General features: G+C 50.1%; 1 protein-coding gene across 2 annotated transcripts in view; it reads right to left on the bottom strand.

Moving 5' to 3' along the window:
- IFT172 (intraflagellar transport 172) overlaps nucleotides 1-17040 on the bottom strand; it is a 37613-nt gene that overhangs the window by 4480 nt on the left and 16093 nt on the right. For both annotated transcript variants that reach the window (XM_054383566.1, XM_054383567.1), the window contains exons 17-42: nucleotides 16878-17014; nucleotides 15975-16082; nucleotides 15381-15465; nucleotides 14951-15043; nucleotides 14370-14447; nucleotides 13733-13981; nucleotides 12255-12333; nucleotides 11731-11851; nucleotides 11215-11359; nucleotides 10310-10399; nucleotides 9819-9916; nucleotides 8866-9001; nucleotides 8664-8780; nucleotides 7633-7775; nucleotides 6877-6970; nucleotides 6594-6658; nucleotides 6291-6471; nucleotides 5420-5529; nucleotides 4599-4728; nucleotides 3896-3994; nucleotides 3437-3546; nucleotides 2913-2976; nucleotides 2534-2620; nucleotides 1825-1941; nucleotides 1572-1682; nucleotides 652-771 (exon numbers count right to left, since the gene is read on the bottom strand). In XM_054383566.1, the coding sequence (XP_054239541.1) occupies nucleotides 652-771; nucleotides 1572-1682; nucleotides 1825-1941; nucleotides 2534-2620; nucleotides 2913-2976; nucleotides 3437-3546; nucleotides 3896-3994; nucleotides 4599-4728; nucleotides 5420-5529; nucleotides 6291-6471; nucleotides 6594-6658; nucleotides 6877-6970; nucleotides 7633-7775; nucleotides 8664-8780; nucleotides 8866-9001; nucleotides 9819-9916; nucleotides 10310-10399; nucleotides 11215-11359; nucleotides 11731-11851; nucleotides 12255-12333; nucleotides 13733-13981; nucleotides 14370-14447; nucleotides 14951-15043; nucleotides 15381-15465; nucleotides 15975-16082; nucleotides 16878-17014 (2967 nt within the window). The remainder of the gene's footprint in view (nucleotides 1-651; nucleotides 772-1571; nucleotides 1683-1824; nucleotides 1942-2533; nucleotides 2621-2912; nucleotides 2977-3436; nucleotides 3547-3895; nucleotides 3995-4598; nucleotides 4729-5419; nucleotides 5530-6290; nucleotides 6472-6593; nucleotides 6659-6876; nucleotides 6971-7632; nucleotides 7776-8663; nucleotides 8781-8865; nucleotides 9002-9818; nucleotides 9917-10309; nucleotides 10400-11214; nucleotides 11360-11730; nucleotides 11852-12254; nucleotides 12334-13732; nucleotides 13982-14369; nucleotides 14448-14950; nucleotides 15044-15380; nucleotides 15466-15974; nucleotides 16083-16877; nucleotides 17015-17040) is intronic.

The following is a 17040-nucleotide window of genomic DNA, read 5'->3' as shown; positions in this document are numbered from 1 at the left end:
TCCCAATGAACATAAGACTAAAAAACACTCTCAGTGCCTTGTGAGGGCCAGGACCCAGGGCTTTGAGCTACCAGAGCCCCATGGAAGGCCCAGCACAAAGGTTCAGTATCTGCCAAAGCCCCATGTGATGCCAAGCATTCAGGCCCACAATCTCTTAAAACCCCTGAGAGACCCAGCATGTAGACTCATGAGCTCCCAACACACTGTGCCAAGCCAGTCTGCTCTCAAGACCATGTGAAGCTCTCACAGCCCAGGCAGCTCTCACAGCTCATCTGTAAAGGCAGCAATGCCTCTCCTGGGAAGACCAGATTTTATTGTGTTCCCTAAATTCCTAGGGGTGCCTCTTCTCTCACAAGTCATGCCAAGCATATGGATCAGCTTCCCACTGCTGTACATCCCAGCCTCAGGTCCTGCGATTGAGTTTATGTCCATCACCTCTCATCCCATTGTAAGGACTCAGAGAAGATTAGCTCCAGTTCTACCTGCTAGTGGAGGGCTCCCAGGTCACTACAGTCCCATTCTCATGCACCCACATCGTGTAAGTGACCCATGGAGTAGACCAGTGAACTTTGGATAACCCTGGACCTGCATGTCCCCACAGGGTTCTGCACTCAGGGTGGTGACCTCACAAAGGAATTTCAGCAGCCTTACCAGTTGCTTCACACCCTGAGCAGCAGAGCGAGTGGCATAGTAGTGAGCAATCAGCAGCATTGTTTCAAAGTCTTCGTGGGCTGCAGTGTTTGCCTCACTTGACTTTACTAAATTTTCACACTGAGGAAGAGAAAGGGAGAGAAACTGAGAACATGAGAGCACAAGGGTGATCTTCATCCACCTGTGTCCAGGGAAAAGTTGGGAGAGAGGTGGATCTGGAATACCCAGACACCCCTGAGGACTAGAAAAGGACAGGGCCTTGGGTGCTTTGGGTTCTACAGAGTGCTGAAAGGAGAGGCTGTGGGGAGAGAGAGCAGACCTACAACAGCAGGGAACACTGGAGGCAGGGGTGAGTCTGGATGGACAAAGAGGGACTTGTGGATTTTGGTTGTGCTAGAGGTGGATGTTTATGGGAGGGAAGCAGAGAAGAGGCAACTGTGGGCTCTGTCTGAGGTATTTTGGGACAGGGAAGAAGAAGCACAAAGCTCTAAGCATCTCTGGGGAGACAGGGAGGACTCTCATTTTCCAGGCTCTGTAGTTGTGTACTTTCTCCAGGTCCTTGACCCATCCAGGCTGCCAAACGTGGGTGTAGGGTGAAAAGTGGCATGGTGTGATAGTGCCCCTTGCAGCAGTGACACAATGAGCTCTGCAAGAGTCAGTGTCCAGACCCACTTCTAGGACTGGGCCTTGAGAGCAGCATCATCTTCTTCCCTGACTTTTCTTGCCCAGCTATGTCCCCTTCACACTACTCTGTTGTTCTTCTGTCCACATAGTGGACATTTCCTCACCTCCTTTCACCTTGTGTTCTACAAACACTGCATGAGTCACCTGGCTAGAGACTAGGTTCTTCTTCCTCCCTTGCTGGGAGCCCCCAGGGTGTTGGAGTTTACCAAGCAGCGGTGGCCATGGCCCATGCTCACCAGATGGAAGAGGACATCCCGCAGGTCAGCCCAGCTGGAGTAGGCCTCAGCACAATTCATGCCAGATGTATTCACCATCTCCACAAAGAGACGCTTGTAAATGTTGAAATTCTGCAACAAAGAGGAGAGACATCTTGAGTGAGCCAGATGGGGCGCCCTCCAGGAAATGTCTGGAGGTCTCCTGCTGTCAAGCACAGGCTGAAGGCAAGGCAGCTCTGCACAAAGGCTCCTGGAGCAGCACTGTTGTCATTACCTGTGGGTTGGCAGGTGCTCCATGGTGGACATAAAGACTCAGGGCTTTGTCCCAGCTACCCTTTCGGATGAGGTGGGTTGCATACAGAGCTACATACTTGTGCAAGACTTTGTAGTTCTGCAGAAGGCACAGAGAAAGCAGGAGCATGAGATTCATGAGGTGAACGCTTGTCACTGGGTAGAGATGGTTTCAGATGTGTGTACAACCCCAACAACTACTACAACACAGATCATTTTTGTCACCAGAGAAAGTCTGAATCAGTAACAATGGTCAGTAAAAATGAAAAAAATGTCAGATTTGGATTCATGACAAGGATGCCTCGTTTCTACTGACACTAGGCCTCTAAAGCACATGTAGAAAGAAGGCTTTCTGTTACAAGCCTCTCTCTTCCCATGGTACCAATTACTTTCAGCCAAAACAACTCATTTAGCTTTTTCCAATGCTCCATTCATGAAAATAATTTAAACCAAATATGCTTCTGGATTCTAACACTTCCCTATGAGGCCTGACTGGCCAAGATGGGGACAGTGGAGCAGTAGTTTTGAGATGCTGCAGTGACCTCTATGCTCCTCACAGACAGGAATGCTTTGCTTTGCCCTGCCCACTCATTTGTGCTGCCCTGGCTGCAGAGAGCCCAGACCCCATGCCAGGACCCCATGCCAGGACCCTGTGTCTATCTGTCTCCTAAAGGGGTCACACAAACACTCACCTGCTTCGCTGCCACCTCCAGGCACTTCTCCCACTGCTCCTGCTCTGCATATATATCCAAAGCAGCCATGACATCTATTCCCACCAGCTGGGGACGGAAACAACCATGAATTCACTGCAGGCATGGTATCCTACCAGCATCAAGGCCAGCATCAGCCCACCCAGGTCTTTTCTTCACACACACACACGGAGGCCCTGCTCTTCTAAAGGTATGGAAGCACAGACCTAGGGTCACTCATGGCATGCAGAACCCATGGCTCATAGGTCTGCCACACAGACTCCTCACCTCACTTCAGGCAAAAGTCCCATGAGAAATGCCTCAAGGACCTGCACAGATCCTGATACCATTCCCTAGCCTGTGAGACTTCCCCAATACATACCGACTCGACCTTGCCTTGGTTCTTTAGATACTCCTTGTAAAGATGGTCCACATATTCCTCTGACCTGCCAGGTAGAAAGAATCTTAATAAGCAGCAAGAGTAACAGTGTCTTGCATCTGTGCAGAGGCTGGATTTGACTCTATCTGCTTTGGGAAAATGAGGACTCAAGGCTCTGCCACATCTCCCTAGGGTGGAAGGGCAAAGAAAGGGTCTAGGCAGCTCTTGGTAATGTGGTGTGTGGGGAAAGAAAGGGATGACAGGACTTTCAGAAGGAAATGCATGCAGAGGATTATCCCAAAAAGAGGGAAAATAGGGATAGGGATGCAGACAATGACTTCAATAGGATATGTGGCAATGGGAAAGTGTCAGGATGGTAAATGGCTTGGGAAGAGCAGCTGTGGAGAATGTGCCCTGTTGATCATGGGAAGGCTGCTATGGGGAGCAGCAGGACAGGACAGAACAATGGATCACTTAATGATGGGAGAAGCAGCAGAAGAGCACAGTTTGAGAAGTTCAGGGCATACTTGGGGTCCAACTCCTTGGCCACACGCTTGGCTTTGCTCCATTCTTCCCCTTCAATGAAGGCATCAATAGCTTCTCGGATGAGGTCCAAGCTGAGGTAGAGTTCAGCTGCCTACAGGGCCAGAGACAGTCCCACAGGAGATGAAACCCCAACAGCACTGTGCAGCACAGGCTGGAACTGGTGCTGTTGGGAGTGATCAGCACACAGCAACAACAGCAAGGCCCTTCCCAAAAGGTAAGCCCCTTCTCTACTTCCTGCCTTCTCTCATGGCCTGCTTCTATCACACTATTCTAGAACTTGATCTCTTCCCCTCCTTCCTCCTCTTCGAAGCCTCTGCACTGCCTGACTCTGGATAGGGCCATCCACCCACCACCCCAGGATGTGACTTGGCCTCCTTCCCTTGGATGGAGCTCTGCCTTACTATGTCACTGCTTCTACAGTGGCAGGAACCAGCACCTACCGCACTGTATTTCTTCATGGCCACCAGCTGAGGAGCCACTGTTCGAGTCACCTCCACGCTTTGCGACTGACCCAGGAATTTAATGGCCAACTCAGCAGCCTGTGAAGAGAAATTGTCAGCAGCACAAGTGATAAAAGCAGTTTGAGAGAGGGGTGATGCTGGGAATAGCTCAGTCCAAGCTAAAAGACTGAGAGTCAGGAGTGCTTGAACTATGCAGAAGGGGAGAAGAATGTCAGCCCACTTCAGCAATTCAGAGGAGTAAAGTCCAGCTACTTTCATGTATGGGAGAAGATCAGACAAGGAGACAATTGTTCAAGTTGGCATAAGGGCACAGGTGTGACTGGAAAGTATGACAAGAACACAACCCAAAGACTGGTGGACACAGACCACAAGAAGAAGAAAGGGCACTCGTCTAGCCAAGGGCTAAGGCATAAAGTCCAGCTCTTGTATGCAGGGAGATATGGCCACAAAGACACAAGCAACCTGCTGGCAGTGGTGCCCAGAGCAGGGATGTCAGTGCAGCACAGGGTAAGCAGACAGTCAACAATGACTCAACAGAATGACCATGAGGGCTTCCAGTCACTGGAGCCTGCATATCCCCGGTGCCCTGCAGTGGCTGAGGTGTCCCTGGGATGCACTGCAGGTTGCAGAAGACTGCCCAGACAGCAGAGCAAAGGAAGGGAATCCTAATTCCCCACTGTACCTTCAGCAAGCACTTCTCCACCAGGACACTGTTGCTGGGATCACGCACTTTCAGGTAGCAGTCCACCGCCCGGGCGTACTCCCCAGTCTGCTCCCACTCCCGGGCCTGCTCCAGCAGCCCTTCCATTCCTCTGTGGGAGGAAGGCAGGCTGTGAGCAAGGCTGGGGTGCTGCCAGAAATCCTAGGTGTCAAGCATGCCCAGAGAGGGGCACAGTAGAGTGAAGTCAGGGACCTCAGAGGTCCTTTGGCAAAGAATGCAAACAGCCAGTGCTGAGGAGAGAGCTCTTCTCTCAAGTAACAAGCAATGGGGGAAGAGGAAACAGCCTCAAGTTGCACCAGGGGAGGTTTAGGTTGGACGTGAGGAACAATTTCTTCCTGGAAAGATGTGTCAAGGTCTGGGATAGGCTGTGTGGGTCTGTGGTGGAGTCTCTAGAGGGCTTTAAGAGCATGTAGATGTGGTACGGAGGGACGTGGTTTAGTGCTGGGTTAATGGTTGGACTTGATGATCTTAAAGGTCTTAACCAAAATCATTCTATGATTGAGAACTCTGGGTTGACACACTAGTGGTACTGGAGACCCTGGAGATCTGTAAGTGGCAAGAAGTCATCTGGGAGACCTTGGATGGCAGGAATAAGCCTGGAGTCTCACAGAGCAGGGAGGAAGGATGTTAGGAAACCTGTGCAGTAAGAAGTCCAGGGTCTTCAAGAAGGAACCCACTGGATGCCTGGATTCTGTCAGGCTCTCTCTGTAAGGTATTAGCACACTGGCCCAGTGGAAGAGCTGCCCATCTGTTCCCTGCAGCCTGACCACAGCATTCCTCACCTGGAGCCCTTCTTGGCAGCCTCCTGGCCACACTCCTCCTGTAACTCCTCCAGCCGACCAGGCACATACTCCTTGCAGATCCGCAGGGCCTCGCTCCACATGCCAGCCTCCTGCACAAGCACAGTGGGGAGAAGAAGTGTTCACCCTTCACCAGGATCCCCTATGCTCCTGGTGTCACATAACACATCTAGCCTCTCATGTCATCTTGACAGAGGACCCACTGGAGAAAACAACCATGGCAGCACCATCCAACTGTTTCCTCCTTAAAAATGGCATCTACTCATGCACCCAAGTTACCTCAGAGGTTCATCCATCCCAGCAACCTCTGTGGAATGGACACCTACAGTCTCCAAACACACCCATTCGTGCTACCCCTGAGGACTGTCTGTATTCTTGTCAAAGAGCGAAACCCGAAAACCCCCACCAGTTCAGACTTCTAAGAGCAGGCCAGAATTCTACTGGTTTCTACTGGAGTTCTACTGGAATCCAGCCAGGTTCTATTAGGAACCACTCAAGTATCACAGAATGGTAGGGGTTGGAAGAGACCTCTGGAAATCATCTAGTCCAACCACTCTTCCAAAGCAGTTTCACCTAGGGCAGGCCACACAGGAACAGGCTCAGACAGGTTCTGAAAGTCTCCAGAGAAGGAGACTCTACAACCTCTCTGGGCAGCCTGTTCCAGTGCTCTGTTACCCTCACTGCAAGTTTTACCTCATGCTGAGGCAGAACTTCCTGTGTCCCAAACGTAAATGGTTTCTCTTTGACAACTAAGCTGACAAGGAGAGCTGGGAGATAGGTTTCACTCCTCCTCCACCCAAACTGAGTTCTTGTCCATCAGCAAGGCAGTGATATTGCTCCAGACTATGCTTACCTTGTAGTACTTTACGGCCAGCTCCGGTTTCTGTGCTCGCAAGAGGAAGGCTTCTGCTCTCTGGAATTCTTTCTGCTCAAAGGCGAAGCGTGCCTGTCCCACAAGGACATCAGCCACACTGTCTGGGTCATGAGCCTCTGCCACACGCTGTGCAGCATCCCAGTTCTGGTTATGCACAAACCTAGGGGAATCAACAGGAGATGGAAGAAGAGGGAGAGAAAGGGGCAGGCAGAAGAGGGCTGGAGAAGCAGCCAGGCTGGGGGAGAGGGGGTGCAGCAGCCCAGGCTGGGGAAGGATACATACATCAGCACTGCCTCTTTGGGTTTTCCAGCTTTAATAAACTCTGCTTCTGCCTCTTCAAACTTGCCCTAGGAGAGAGGAAGGAACTGCTTGCATGACCTGACACCATTGCGTGACCTCATCTGTCACCATGAGGCAGAGGATTTATGAACAAAGATGTGTGTGGGGCTGTGATTGTGGTGCCTTATGAGGCCATGAAAACGCCTGCTACAGCAGCCCTCAGGGACAACTGTTCAATTGCTGGAGTGACCAGAGAACTCCTGTCTATGCCAGGAGGTAAAATTACCTCATCCTCTAGGAACATGGCATACTTTAAGTGGATCTCTGGCATCTTCTGCTTCATGGAGAGGCGGGCCAGTTCAAAAGCAAAATCAAAGACCCTGCACCAAAAGAGAAAATGGGGTGAGAGCAGGACTCTGTGCTGTAAGGACATGCCTTCATCAAGAGCAAGACAGCAAGAACAGCACAAGATGTTGAGAGAGATGGGAATACAGAAAGTCTCCAGTGCCCATCCCTCCTGCTCCTGACTAGAGAGCAGGAGCTTTTAGAGCTCCCATGAAGGAAATTCATCTCTTCACACCTTTTGTTATCCCCAGAGGCCTTTGGCTCTACCCTTAGGGGAGGTCACAAGATTGCCCTCAGCTGAGTGAAGTGGGAGAGCCAGGTAAGAGCAGAAGTGAATGGCACAGTAGCCAGATGGCTGGCTAGGTGCAGACTGGGGCAAACGCTCTCCTGGCAGGCAGTTGCTTATGGTGACATGAGGAACACCTCCTCCCATGGTCAGAGATTCTTACAAGGACCCCTGCTGAGGTTACAGGGCAGACTGCTTCTGCCTATTTCTGTCTTGTCATCTGAGAGAGTAACAAGTGGACAGGAACAGGAGGTGTCAAGGAAGCAGAATGCTTATGTGAAGATGTAGGGGTGGCAAGACATGCCACATCCTAGACTTGCAGTTATCACATGCAGACAGTTATTTTGGGGCACCCTTTTCTCTCAGGTCAGGCAGATGGGAGAGCAGTGCTGGGCTGATGGACCTGCTTACCCACTGTCTGCTGCATGGTCAATGGCCGTCTCCAGAAGTCCAAATTTACTGAGGAGCTTCACAGCTGCCTCCCCACCGAGGCTCTTTGCCCACATATAGGCCACATGCTTATAGGAGTTGGCTCCCCCATGTGTCTTGGCCACCTGTCCAAAGGAAAGAAAGAGGAAGAGCCCAATGCATCCATTTCATCTTCAGCAAGCTGAGTAAGGACTCCCCTCTCACACAGAATCATGGAATCATCAAACTGTTTTGGTTGGAAGAGACCTTTAAGATTATCAAATACAGCTGTTAACCCAGCACTGCCAGGTCACCACTACACCATGTCCCTCAGTACCACAGCTTTTAAATTCCTCCAGGGATGGGGACTCCACCACTGCCCTGGGCAGCCTGTTCCAGGCTTTGACACACCTTTCAGGGAAGAATTTGTTTCTGATGTCCTATCTAAATCTCCCCTGGTGCAACTTGGGGCCATTTCCTCGTGTTCCTTTGGAGAAGAGACCAGTTCCCACCTCGCTCCAACCTCCTTTCAAGGAGTTGTAGAGAGTGAGAAGGTCTCCCCTGAGCATTCTTTTCTCTAGTCTAAACATGATGCTTGTTTTCATGAGGGGCAACCAAACCCAGCTGTTCTCTCCCAAGGAATCCTTCTGCAGCCACCACTGGACTGAGGGGAGTGAGATAAAAGCAGAGCAGAAAAGAGGCTCCTGCCTACTCAATACAGCCAACACTAGGTCAACAGAAGTGACTCCTTGCACTCTATGTTCATGCTGGAAGGGAGGAGTGCTGGGCTGGGGCTGCACAGAGTAGTGATGAGCAGTGGCCATGTACTTCTCAGGTACAACATGGTAACACGGTGCCATGGTGAGGAGCAGGGCAGTGCCTTGAGGAGGGCAGTGCTGCAGAGAGGCCAGGGGTCAAGGCCCGCAGAGCACTGGGCACAGGCACCTCCAGGACTGTCTCCTACCAGCATCATGCAGCCAAAGCCTGGCCCCTGCATGGTAGGACAGCTGTAGGTGGGATGGTAGGATCATTACCCTGTAAGCTTCTTCCCACATGTTATTCACTCTGTACATGTTTACTGTGGCCTTCCAGTCCTTAGCTTCTAGGTAGTGGTACTCAGCCTCCTGCAAGCGTCCCTGTGCCTCCAGCTCCTGCAAGCAGAGGCAATGAGTTAGTGACACTCTTGTCCCTGCTTGGTCTAACTGATCATCCAAAAGTGCCACGTGATGGACTCACCCTGCCCAGGTGCAGGTGGGTATCACTAAGCAAGTCCTTGTGGTACTTGGCCACTAGGCAAATCATCTCATCATACATCTTACACGTCTTGTACATGGTGATGGCCAAATCAGGTTCGTTCATGGTAATGTACAGCCTGGGGGCAGAAGCACATTCAGGTGGCTCAGCCAAGGTCATGGCCAGGCCCTGCAGACTCTCTGTATTGCACCCAGCCAGAGTCAGGCATCACTGGTGTGCAGCACGACTGGTGGGGGCTGCAAGGCTGTACTCTGCTTAGGCAAAACCCTTCTGTTATGTCAACATCAGCTGCAGCAGGACAAAGCTATTCCCTCCTGCTCACTTGTCAACCCAAGTCATGACTTGGAGGGAGCCTCTGGATTTCTGTGGCCTGCTCTCACCTTGACCTCCAGCCTAAGGCTGTCAGTCCTCTTAAGATGGTAACATGACAACATTAGCTCAACCTACTCCAATAGGTCAGCATAAAGATTAAACCCAACATGACCTCATCAGTTGTATGCTCCCTGGGCATGTCCTGGGCATCCTTGAGATTAGGTACCACAGCATCAGGTCCACAGCCGTGTTAGTCCCTGTACCTATAACCTCGTGTTGTTATTAATCTAGAACTGACAACATCAGCAATTTGGATGGGAATCACTCTGCTGTCCAAATCTTATCCCCAGCTGACCAAGACTGATCAAATGCAGCAGTGGGAAAAAGTCTTGTTAGATTTCCTCTGCTACAGAAGACAGTTGCACCCCCATCTGGACCTCCTTTCTGTCCTGGTGGACAAAGACACATTAACAGTCAGAGACTTTTCTTCTTATGAAGAAGGACCTAACTCTGACCTTTCCAAAGCCTGGTCCCAAACTCTACTCCTACACCAGGAAAAAGCTCCTCACCACAGCCATCTTTTCAGGGCTCAGTCTTGCACTAGTACCAAGGAAGGTGCTCACCTCTCTGCTTCTTTGTACTTGCCCTGCTTCTCCATCTCTTGGGCCTGTGTTTTATAAAGCACAGAGACATCTTCCTCGCTCATGCACTTAATTGCCAGCTGCCAAAAGAACACACATGGGAAGAAGTACATCACACTGCACAGCAAGTCCTGGACACGTAGTAGTGAAGGAGAAGGGGAAACCCAACCTCTTTCCCATTCCAAACTGGGGTATATGCTACATGCTCTGCAGAAGATGGGCAGTCATTTGTCACTGTGATCAAATCACACAGGACTAGCCCCTCTTGGAGAGGGCTATCTGTATCACAGGGGCACCCACATGGGACTCATGAACTGAAGAAGGACACAGACAGGAAGGAATACCAGGGACTGAGTTCCTGCTGGATACTGGATGCCTCTAGATGCATCCTTTGGGAGAAGTGCTTGTTGATCAGGTGTTGGTGCACATTTCACCAAGCAGAGTGCCCCAGAAGCTTTGGCTTCTGACTCTACCTTGTGAGCCTGTTCCCAGAGGCCGGCCTGTATGTACATGTCGATGGCATCCTTGGTCTGGTCTCCTTTGATGTACAGCTCCTCTGCAACCTGTAGGAAACAATCATGCTCAGCAGTCCCACAGGATGCAAAGAGTAGCAATGACTATCACACACAGAATCACAGAAACATTCAGGTTGGAAAAGACCCTCAGGATCACAAGTCCAACCAATAACCCTACTCTACAAAGTTCACCCCTAAACCATATCCCCAAGCACCACATCCAAATGACCTTTAAACACATCCAGGGCTGGGGACTCAACCACCTCCCCGGGCAGCACATTCCAATGCCTGACCACTCTTGCTGTGAAAATTTTTTTCCTAATGTCCAGTCTCAACCTACCTAGTTGTAGCTTGAGGCCATTCCCTCTTGTTCTATCATGAATTACCTGTGAGAAGAGACCAGCACCAGCCTCTCCACAATGTCCTTGCAGGTAGTTGTAGAGAGCAATGAGATCTCCCATCAGCCTCCTCTTTTCCAAACTAAGTAGACCCAGCTCCTTCAGTCTCTATTCACAGGATTTATTCTCCAGGTCTTCCACCAGCTTTGCTGTCCTCCTCTGCACTGGTTCCAGCACCTCCACATCTCTCTTGCATTGAGGTGCCCAAACCTGGACACAATACTTGAGATGTGGCCTTACCAGAGCTGAGTACCAGGGGACAATCACCTCTCTACTCCTGCTGGACACAGCATTTCTAATCCCAGCCAGGATGCCATTGGCTTTCTTGCCCACCTGGGCACACTGCTGGCTCATATTCAGTTGCTTGTCGATTCCAACCCCCAGGTCCCTTTCTGCCAGACAGCTTTCCAGCCACACTTCCCCAAGCCTGTAGCATTGCTTGGGGACTATGGTCTGTGGCCTCACCTGGTACTCCTGTAAAGCTGCATAGTGCTGGGCAATCTTGAGGTAATACTTGGCTGCTGTTTGTTTGTCCTGCAAGTCCAAAATGTAGATGGCCTTCTTCCATTGCCTGGCTCCCAAAGCTGCCTCAATGGCCTTAATCGAGCACCTAGCGCCAAAAATGAAACTCTTTGGAGACAGCCAGCAGCCTTTGCTGCAGCTGAGTTAATCTAGGGAGACCACAGTGGTCTGCTGCTTGATTCTTCTTTCTTGGTTAGTGCAGCAAAAGACCTGACTACTGGTAAAGCTATGAAGTAGAGCAGGGAAGAGTAATTAGGGCTGATAGACCTTGGGAGAGATGCAGGGAGACATCCATGGCTGGGGCCAGCAGAGACGGCACATAAGCGCCAGGGGTGCTGGCAAAGTGGGGTCAAGGAGAGATTACTCAGGGAAACCCATGCTGATTGACACAAACCATCTCAGCTTCACAGCTTTCCAGGTTATACTGCTATAGATTACCCAGCCATCTCCTGCCCCTACCTGGCTTCAATGTAATGGTTGATAGCAGCATCCAGCTGTTTCTGCTGCACCAGATGGTCTCCCCAGGCCTCCTCCAGCTTCACTACTTCTGCAGGAAATGCCAGGCGAGCCAGCTCCACCGCTGCAAGGGGACAGAAGAGCTGTCAGCTGAATCCAGCAAGGAAGCAGAACTGTGAGGTGAACATGGGCTTTGGACGGGGCACAGAGGGAGGGGAATGGTGACTATCTAATCCACTCCAGTTCCAATAAGCTACCTGCTGGGCTAACCAGCAATCTGAACCCTGTGGAGAGCTGGACCAAATCCATGCTGGTGCAATCAACATGATCAAGGCTGTGGGAACATGACGCTGCTCTGGGACTGTGTGTGAAGGTACAACTATGTGAAAACTGAATGAGATACATGGAATCTTCAGAGCATCTAGGCATCTCCAAACTCCAGGGTAACAGCTCCTGTTGCCACCAGGTCAGAGAAGCCAGGCTTCTGCTGGGGAGGGATGAGGGGAGGAACATATTTGGCACTGTACCTTTCAGGAAGGCATTGCCCTTGCAGTAGCACTCCAGAGCCTTCTGTGGATTCCCAACCTTCTCAAACAGGTCTCCAGCCTAATGAGACATACAAGCTGCTAGTTTCTAGTGCCATTATACCCCCACACCATCATACACACTATCAGTCCCATGTGCAGAACTGGTCAGTTCTGCCATGCATCAGCTAGGCCTCCCCCACTGACCACAAGCTTGGGGGTAAAGGGAACTTTGAGGGAAGACTACATGAGCTGAGACCATTGTTCTATCTGCTGATCAACACACCCCAGGTGTTTTTCTGGGGTACAATCTTCTAACAAGAGTTTTTGAGACAACCTCCCTTCTCTGTACAGTGGCTGGGGCAACAACAGCCTTTTCTATGACCACAGTCTCAAGAAGCTCCACTGAGCAGATGATTGTATGGGAGCTGTGGGCACGAGCAGTGAAGGGCTAAGTTCAGCCTCACACAGCAGTTTTTTACCCTGTAGGAAAGGCTGGCAACCAACAGGATGGGATGAGGCTCAAAGCTTATAGAACTTAGAACATAATATAAGAAAGGCCACCCTGGTAGACCAAAGATGCATTCCCTTCAGTATCTGAATGGTGGTGAAATCACATGCCTGGAGAAGGATTGTGAGAACACAGCAAGTACATACCAGCCTTTCCTCCATGGCATCTATTCATCTCTGATAACCTGCATTGCAGAAGCCTCCTGAGTTTGTGTCATGATGCCCTCAAATCATTGTATTTAATGGCTTTTGATAGACTCTTCATCCATGATCTGTCTAATCACTTTTGGACCAAAACCAAGCAATAATTTGACAAGCTCATGGAAGTAAAATCTATCAAGAGCTCTTAAACATAAAACTGCTAGAGTCTGCAAACTGCTGAAAACCATGAAAGTACACAAGGGGAAGCACTACCCTGTGTTTGTCTGCCCTGTTCTTCATATTCTTCTCTTAAACATCTGCAAGAGGCCACAGATGGCCAGGATCCCAAACATACACCGCTCACACTCAGCACTGCTTCCTCACACTCACATCATTATGTGCTGTGTGGAAAACACCCTGTGGTTTTAAAACTGCCACCTAGTAATAAGTAATTTTCTTGTGTGTTATTAGACACAGAGAATAATTTAATTCCATTGTGAGGAAGCACCATCCATTTTCACAGTGATATCAAATTTTCTGTTTGCTTCAAAACTCCTTTCCTGCTGATTCCCATCCTCCCAAGGGCCTCCTTGACTATTACTGAACGCTCACCTGATATTTCAGAGACATGTCATCAATGACTTGTGACCTTTTTCCTGACTAACAAGAATCATTCTAGACTCCACTGGTGTACAATGGATGCCATTAGGATTTCCTCTACACAGAATTACATCTCCCGCTTCCCAGCTCAGTCCTCCTGTACCTCATTGATGCAGAAGGCAGGTCAAAGCTTTGATGGCACTAAGAAGAATGCCCAATGGGCCACTCACCTGCTCATACAGTTCTCCTCTGATCAGCGCCATGGAGACCCTGTTGATGATGTCCCCGTTGGTCAGGAGCTCATCCCTGCTCATGGCCAGCCGTGCTGCTTTGGCTGGCAGCCGTGCCCGCAGGTATAAGCTGATGGCTGCCAGGTAGTCACCCTGCCCCTCCTGGACCTCCCCAGCCTTCTCTTCCTGCTGGGTATCCAGCAGCCACTGGTAGTAACCCTGACGCAACTTATCCAGCATCGGGTGTCCCTGTTGAGAAAAGCAGCACTGGTTAAGGCAAGATACTGTCCTGCTCATCCCACAGGCTTTGAACAGCCAGTTCACGGCACATGGCATTTCTTTCCCTTGTTGCCCAGCTAGCAGGACCCACAATGCCAGCCCTATGTACCACTGCATCATTCACTCTTTTTTGAAGCCCTAAATACTCCTAAACCAATTTCATCATCTTTTCTCCCTTGCTTTCCACTCAGGTCTATACTTACATCAGTGCAACCTCCCTTTCTGCTTGGAGCCCCTCCAAGAAGAAGTGAGGTCCTGATAGAGCGGGTGAAGAGAACTCAGACCTTGAATGGACTCCCAACCAGAAGTCTTACTGAGCATGCCCAGCCCAAAAGTCCAGTGCAGCTATGTTCTGTACCTTGGCCTTGGCAACCACAATGCATTCATCCCACATGTGCAGCTCCCGGTACATGTCCATGGCCTCCTCTGTGGCATTCTGCATCAGAGAGCAAAGCGTCAACCTGATGGCTCCATTTAGCAGACACATTGCCATTGAGATCTCACAATGGACAGGCTAAGATGTGCAGAATACTACCATAGTGAGTATGGAAGGAATCTCTGGAGATCATCTAGTGACCCACAGGGACACTTCACAGCAGGTTGCCCAGGACTGTGTCAAGGTGGGTCTGGAATCTCCCCAGAGGAGACTCCACAACCTCTCTGGGCAGCCTGTTTCAGGGCTCTGGCACCCTCACAGGAAAGAAGATTTTCGTCCCTTTTCCTTTTCCCCCCTTACACAGCTATACATCCTCCCTCCCCCTCTTCACGCACTTCAGGGCAATCCCACACCTTGGAACAAGAAATGCCTCCTTCTATTTCAGGGCAGAAACTCCTCTCCCAGAAATAAGCAACCTCTTCCTTTTCTCTTTCACAACAGGGCACCAACCTCCCTGCTCAGAAATAAAGGAAACCTCTTCTGCTCCTTGCTCCTTTACTCACTTGTTCCAGGAATATCATCTCTGCCAGCTTATAGTTCTTGTCTAGCATGGCCAAGTGGGCATGCACCAGGTAATGGTCTGTGCCATCTCCACCCTGCAGACAACATCAGTTAACTCAGTCAGTTTGGTCAGTGAGAGAACAAGGCTCTGGGGTGATACAAGGGAGGTGTCTGCAGGTGGGGTCTGTGTCACTACAGAACCTGAAGAAGAAGGTGAGAATCACAGAGCTGACAAGACAGGAGCACTATGAAATGGCAAACCAGGAGGGGGACCTGGCAGGTGTGGGTAAAGGATAATGTCAGCAGTTTCTACACCACCTGGGACTGGTCTGTAGCAGGACACTAGTGAGCATGGACACAGAAGACAATGTGTCTACAAGTGTTTACAGGAAAGTAGCTGCCCTGCACAGCAGAAAACAGAGTTTGACTTACATGCTCTTGAGCTGCCTGGTCAGCAACAGTGTTGGTTTCATGCAGAAATCGAGCCTTTGCCACATTGCCCAGAGCTGCAAAGCACCTGCAAAGATCAAAACAGTTAGTCTGTAACTGGGTTTTGTTGACCACTTTTGATCCAAGAGAAGAAAATCCAAACCTGGGCAGCAGATACAGCTCTGCAAGCTGGAGGGGTGGGATGGCCCTGCTTCAAGAGAAGGATTTTGCCAAGACCCATGTTCAGATGTGCCCTTTAGCCCTGCTCCATGGGAGAAGCCATGGATCCGATCAGTGCTTATCCTTCACATCCCCAGGCCTCAGAGATACTCTGAGCTTGCCCATGCCTGTCAGCTCCCCAAAGCCTTGATATACACTGCTTTGGGTTGCCACCAGCTACAAAGTGATGTCTTTGTGTCCCCAGCTCTAGCACTACTGTCTAGAATGAAAGGGCCTGGAACACAGAACACTTAAATTCCCACCACAGTGAATCTTCTAGGCCACACTACTCACAGCTTCAGTTAGACCCTGGTCTCTGTGAGAGATTCAGCAAAGGGAGGGTTTAAGCCAGTCAGATGGTAGAGTTTCTCCCTGTACCTCTCTGCAATGTGCAGTTGTCTTGCTTCCAAAGCCAGTCTGCTTAGAGTCTTCCACATGGCTTCAGTCTCTGTGGACATTTCCAGTGTCTCCAGAAATGCAGCAGCCCTTGAGACAGAGAGATGTGCAGACTTTAGTAGCAGAACAGAAGAGGTATCTGAGGAACATCCCCACCTGAGACAGGAGCTTCCTAACCAGAGCTGCATTGAAAACAAGGCAAGATGGGTATGACCAGTTCTGAAGAAGATTGTGTAACACAAGGTCTGACATAGTGGAGAGAAATTCAGATATCTAGGTGCTCTCTGTCTAGGCTAAGGTAATCAGAGGCACATGATCAGAAGAAGGCTGCAGCAGTGTGGGGCAAGTCCAAAGAGCTGTGTCTGAAGGAAGTCCCCAGTGCAAAGAAGTCTCTCTCAAGTGGCAACAGTGCTATGAACGTGTGAAATTTTCTTCCCTGGTAAATTTTAAAGCCCTGTAACAATGTCAGTAGTGCCAAAGTGGCTACTACAGCTGCTTCAGGCAGTCAGTTTTTACTCTGCATGGCTCCTCAGTGTCTCCATGACACTGTCACCATCCCTGGTGGGGCAGCAGCAAAATCACCTGGGTACCGTTTCACATCTGGCTGCTACAGAAGACACATAGCAGTTTGGTTAAAATAGCATTCAGGGAATACCTGTCAGTGTCACTTGGACCAGGCTGGCCAGTCTCTTGTGTCCCTAAGTGTGAAAAGGATTAAAAACCTGAATGTTCACTTCTGAAGGGCTCTGCTACACATTATAGCCACACCTGGCACCAACATCATGCTCAGAACTCTGTATGGAAATCTCAGGAGTTACTGACTCCCAGATATCTGTATGTGAAGTGGGCTACCTGCCATCACCATGTGGTGTATCCAATTCTTACCTGTGATAATCCCCATCATCAATGGCAGTTCCAAACTCTATGAGGCCTTCATCCAGGGTGTAGGACACAGTGTTCACTCCCTCAGATACTATCACTTCAGTCTTCCCATTATCCCGTTCCAAGTCTACAATATCCCCCTGGAAAGAGCACCAGTTATCAACAC

Source organism: Indicator indicator, chromosome 9 (assembly GCF_027791375.1).
Source record: "Indicator indicator isolate 239-I01 chromosome 9, UM_Iind_1.1, whole genome shotgun sequence".
Classification (NCBI taxonomy): Eukaryota; Metazoa; Chordata; class Aves; order Piciformes; family Indicatoridae; genus Indicator; species Indicator indicator.
This window is presented reverse-complemented; position numbering and strand designations above follow the sequence as displayed.